This window comes from Vicia villosa, unplaced genomic scaffold (genome assembly GCF_029867415.1).
Source record: "Vicia villosa cultivar HV-30 ecotype Madison, WI unplaced genomic scaffold, Vvil1.0 ctg.001440F_1_1, whole genome shotgun sequence".
In the NCBI taxonomy this organism is placed as follows: domain Eukaryota; kingdom Viridiplantae; phylum Streptophyta; class Magnoliopsida; order Fabales; family Fabaceae; genus Vicia; species Vicia villosa.
This window is the reverse complement of record NW_026705619.1, coordinates 71,552-76,937: the sequence shown is the minus strand read 5'-3', so window position 1 is coordinate 76,937 and position 5,386 is coordinate 71,552. Positions and strand designations below refer to the sequence as shown.

Sequence of the window (5,386 nt, the reverse complement as noted above, 5' to 3'; positions counted from 1 at the left end):
AAGGACCCTACAATGTTTTCAGGGTTTCTTTTGTAATGGGTTCCACCATCAATCTTTGGCTGGAGTGAAAGAAAAGTTTACACACCAGGGTGGAAAATTGAGTGCACTAACTGCCATTTTGATGGACCAGACTCAAAGGAAACAAGGACATTATTATAAAGTATATGTCCAAAATCCAAATATACATATATGGTTCATTTTAGAAACCGTTTTAGTAGTTACCTGTGTACCATATAGAAAAATAATCATTCTTGTCCTTATATTTAACTTCTTAAACAGTATAAGTATTATAAATAAATTATAGTTGACAAATATCAGAAAAGAAAAATGGATCTATCTAACTACCACATGAAAGCTCCATTGATGTCATAATTCCCCGCATTTACACATTCAAAATATTTGTTAGATCAAAATCAGACGATATAAGTTTAAATATAATTTTTTAAATTTTTATCAATATTTAACTTAAAATATTATAAATTTGATGCAAAAATATCGTAATAGGAGTTGCAAGATGAGTCCAATCTATCGGACATGTCCGTTTTATCAATATTTTTTGTGAAACGAGTCCAATATTTTAAATTTACATTCTCTAATGTATCCGTCCTACCTTCTTATTTTTGCAAAAAAAATTAAATTTTTAAGTCAACACTTTCAATAATACCTGTTAAGTATCGTTCCATATTTTTGTGAAATTTTGCGAGACAGACATAAATGTGACGGACACCCGTTTGCCATCCCTAAAACTTGTGAGTAAGGAGTCCATAATCGTGATGCTTTTCCTAGAAGCATATAGTAGAATTGAAGTGCAGCTTTGATCACATGATATGATCCAGCCCGCAATCACGTGCAGCTAGCTTTTCACGTGCCGTGTGCCCCAAAGGATAAAAAAAACCACTTAAAGCAACCTTCTCACATGCAAATTCAAAAGCGCGTCGTCTTCACTCGCCATAACAAGCGTCACCGTTTTATCATTCCAAAAACTCTAATCGAAACCGTCCACGTGTAAATCCTGATACCAAGAACAAATAAGCAAGACTGCACAGGATCAAATCTTTCTTATCAAATTCAAAATTTCCGTTAACTTTTCAAAATTCCCACTTAAATCTAACGGCACCGTCTAAATTACCGAGCCCCACTTAACGCTGTCACTTACCCGCTATAAATCTCTTTCTTCTTCGATCATATCGCATAGAACTAGCTAAACATTACTCCTTGATCTTTTCATTTCTCGCTCTAGAACTTTCTTCAGTTACTTTCTCACTCTAAAACTCGTTCTTCCAACTCAGTACTCAAGATGCGTGAGATTCTTCACATCCAGGGAGGACAATGCGGGAACCAAATCGGAGCCAAGTTTTGGGAGGTTGTGTGCGCGGAGCACGGGATCGACTCCACCGGAAGGTACCAAGGGAACACTGAAATGCAACTCGAGCGAGTTAACGTGTACTACAATGAAGCGAGTTGTGGAAGATTTGTACCTCGAGCTGTGCTCATGGATCTGGAGCCAGGGACCATGGACAGTGTCAGATCTGGTCCGTACGGTCAGATTTTCCGGCCGGATAATTTCGTTTTTGGACAGTCCGGTGCCGGAAATAACTGGGCGAAAGGTCACTATACTGAGGGAGCTGAGTTGATTGACTCGGTACTCGATGTTGTGAGGAAGGAAGCAGAGAATTGTGACTGTCTTCAAGGTATTCTTTCTTCCAATTTCTAATTACAGCTGATTTTGATAGTTTAGGTTTATTTTTTCTTTCCGAATTTTGTGGTTTAACTGGTTTTTGTTTTTCATAGTTTGCTAAATTTTCTAATCATTTTCCGTTGTAATATTGCTTGATTACTCTACAGTTCCTTTTTCAATTACTATTTTAGTTATTGATAATTTTCATAATCGTGTTTACATAACAATACAGTGTGTTATTTTTTAAATTATTTTATTGCTAATTATGAATGAGGCTTAATTGTAGAAAATGTAATCTCGATATAGAACTTTATGTGTGTTTAGGCTTTTTTATTTATTTATTTGAATTGTTATGGAATAAGCAACACCTGAAAAAAGTGTAAAAAAAGTGTGTCTATCAGTCTAACGCACTTGTGATTAGTTTTAATTTATTCAATTTTTTCAAATTATTTGTGGAAGTGTTATTGTTGTTTCCGATGTGTCGTGTGTTTCTGATGTCTGTGCTCTCGGCTCGATTGTGTAGAGTGTATGTAAAGATGTTATAATTTTTCTTATGAATTACTTGCGATTCTAGATTAGTATGTGAGAACAGGATTGAAGTTCTGTATGCGCTGTGATAGATTAGTTTCTTGCTGCAGATACAGTAGTTGTGATATAACTAGGATGTGTGTGCATTTTAATTTTGATTGGTATTATCCTCTGTTTTGTTTACTTGAATTTTAGGTGCTAACATGGTTTCAGAATCTTTTCAGGGTTTCAGGTTTGCCACTCCCTTGGTGGTGGAACTGGTTCTGGAATGGGAACACTTTTGATTTCCAAGATCAGAGAAGAATACCCTGACCGAATGATGCTCACTTTCTCTGTATTTCCGTCTCCCAAAGTATCTGACACTGTTGTTGAACCTTATAATGCTACACTCTCTGTCCACCAACTTGTTGAGAACGCGGATGAGTGTATGGTTTTGGATAATGAAGCTCTCTACGACATTTGCTTCCGCACTCTTAAACTCACCACTCCAAGCTGTGAGTTCACCATCTTCCTATGTTTCTGCTGCATTGCTTTCTGTTGTAGTTTGTTTAAATGCAATGTATATGTATGTGTGTGTATAATCTGTGTAATCTGAATTTGAGAATTTTGTTGTTTTGTTGCAGTTGGGGATCTGAACCATCTAATTTCAGCCACAATGAGTGGTGTTACATGTTGTCTTCGATTCCCTGGTCAATTGAACTCTGATCTTCGCAAACTGGCAGTGAATCTAATTCCTTTCCCTCGTTTGCATTTCTTCATGGTGGGTTTTGCCCCACTCACTTCTCGTGGCTCACAGCAGTACAGGGCTCTCACTGTACCTGAGCTGACCCAACAGATGTGGGATTCCAAGAACATGATGTGCGCCGCTGATCCTCGCCACGGGCGTTACTTGACAGCATCTGCCATGTTCCGTGGTAAGATGAGCACGAAGGAGGTTGATGAGCAGATGATCAATGTTCAGAACAAGAATTCATCATACTTTGTTGAATGGATTCCCAACAATGTGAAATCAACCGTCTGTGATATCCCTCCAACCGGTCTTAAAATGGCTTCTACATTCATCGGCAACTCAACATCTATTCAAGAAATGTTTAGGAGGGTGAGTGAGCAATTCACGGCTATGTTCCGAAGAAAAGCTTTCTTGCATTGGTACACTGGAGAGGGTATGGATGAGATGGAGTTTACTGAAGCCGAGAGTAACATGAATGACCTTGTTTCTGAGTACCAGCAGTACCAAGATGCTACTGCAGACGAAGAGGGGTATGACTTTGAAGATGAGGAAGAAGTCCAGGAGGAGGAAGAGGAAGTTTAAAAACTAGTATTTTAACTAGTATCTTTAACCGTGTGTTTTGTTTGTGTGTGTGGTACTCTATGAATGACCTTTTCCCCATGTTTTACTTGTTAAAGCTGACGCTTATTAATTTCTGAAAGATTGAAGCATATAATCCATATTAGTCATGTTAAGGGTTTGGATTCTTTAAATTCCTTGTGTTCCAAAATTCTCCTAATCAAGTCGACTAAAGTGAATTATCAAACAATTATTAAAACACTGAGAACCATTTTTTTCTTTCTTTCAAACACTGTAAACAATTTGGTACATTATTTCAGTGATCCAAAAATATTACCATCTACACTGAAGCTGAATGCTTGACATGTAGTACACAAATACCATGTTGATACCAAAACTACTCTTTCCAGAATCTAAGAAATATTAATACATAATTGAAATATTATATATAAGTTTTAAGGTGGAATGAAGGATTGGGATTTCTGGAGAGTTTGGGGGTGGTGAGGGAGGATTGGGGTGCCTTTGTTCGTCATACTCATATCTCTCTCTTACAACAATTCCTCTCATATCTGTATTTTTCTGGTTAAAACTTGTGTTCTAAGGGTGTGAGATAAAAAACTTTGTGGAATATTAGTGTAAATAACAATGCATTCAACTTTTTAAAATCAAAGTAGTGTACTATTCAATAATTAATTTTTCTTTTGGATCTTTTAACTTGCTTTATTGAAGCATATTAGTTTATCAAGTGGTTTGCTAGTTCATATAGTGAAAAGTTACAAAAATGTCTAGATTATAAATATTCATTTTGGGCTGCATTCAAATTATACACACCCAATGCTTGAGTGAGTAAACCATCCCGGAATTTTATTCAAAAATATGTCAGAAGATGCATCTCCGTAATCACTTAATTCAAAATACTGATTTTTACGTTCAATGAGTTTTACAGAGATGCATGTCCGAACGTATTTTAATTCATATACCTCGCGCCAGAACTTTCTCACTTCCTTCTTCATTTGTTACATTTTCTCAAACCCTTCAAAGAGCTCAGAGTAAGATTCAAGTGTGTCATTTTTAAGCTTCAACACTACTTCAACTGCATTGCAATCCATCCCAATAAATTTCATTCACTCTATTCAAACTTTCGCACAACAACTCTCAATCGACAAGTTTCTCATTTTCTTTCTATTTTTGAGTTGGGATGCATGTTTTAGGTAATATAGGTCATTTAAGATGCATTAGTTTGTAGTTATATTCAAAATAGGTACTTTATTTAGACATGCATACAAATTTATTGGTGTTTAGGGCATTGTCAGCATTTTCTTGAATTTTCGTTGTCGCACATTTTTACAGAGATACAACTCCAAATTTTTCTAGATTTTACTTTTCTGTTTTATGGAAATGCATCTTCGAGTTATACTTGTCATGATTTTGATATTGTTTTTTGCTTTGTATTATAGGAACAAAGGCTGAAAACCATAACAGGTTGAGGCACGATCGCATATCCCAACATGCAACCGTTCGTAGGGAGAGGGTAGTGCGCTTGAGGCCACGAATTAGTGCTAGTTCGTTTGACGTAGAGGCGTCAACTTCACATGGTCGCATATTTCAAAAATGAATTCCTACATAAACGAGAAGACTTGGCGGGGGAGTAGCACAATGTGAGATGTGCCTTTGGAGTAAAGGGCATCACCAGCAAAAAAACACCCTAGAAAATCTCCCCATTCATGGGTGAAGGGGTCTAACCAATGATGGCCTAGATAGAAACTAATGACCTTTTGGTCACAAAGGCTGTAAGGAGAAGAGTATTTTAGATGGAACAAGTTGAAAATACAAGTTGAAAATCAATCTAAAGGAAGGTTTTCAAGATTTATACTCGGCATATAGCTGAAATA

At 36.6% G+C, this 5,386-nt stretch overlaps 1 protein-coding gene across 1 annotated transcript; it reads left to right on the top strand.

The window, feature by feature from the left end:
• Window positions 1–1,178: 1,178 nt before the first annotated feature.
• LOC131635198 (tubulin beta-1 chain) lies at window positions 1,179–3,664 on the top strand. Its single transcript, XM_058905798.1, has 3 exons — window positions 1,179–1,691; window positions 2,431–2,700; window positions 2,830–3,664. Exons 1-3 carry the CDS (start codon window positions 1,298–1,300, stop codon window positions 3,516–3,518), a joined length of 1,353 nt encoding a protein of 450 aa, XP_058761781.1. The 5' UTR covers window positions 1,179–1,297; the 3' UTR covers window positions 3,519–3,664.
• The last annotated feature ends 1,722 nt before the right edge of the window (window positions 3,665–5,386 follow it).

Excerpts from the sequence above, each read along its gene's own strand:
- LOC131635198 (XM_058905798.1), top strand. The coding sequence starts at position 1,298 with ATGCGTGAGATTCTTCACATCCAGGGAGGACAATGCGGGAACCAAATC. Across the intron at positions 1,692-2,430 it reads GAATTGTGACTGTCTTCAAG|GGTTTCAGGTTTGCCACTCC; the intron begins GTATTCTTTCTT and ends GAATCTTTTCAG. Across the intron at positions 2,701-2,829 it reads TAAACTCACCACTCCAAGCT|TTGGGGATCTGAACCATCTA; the intron begins GTGAGTTCACCA and ends GTTTTGTTGCAG.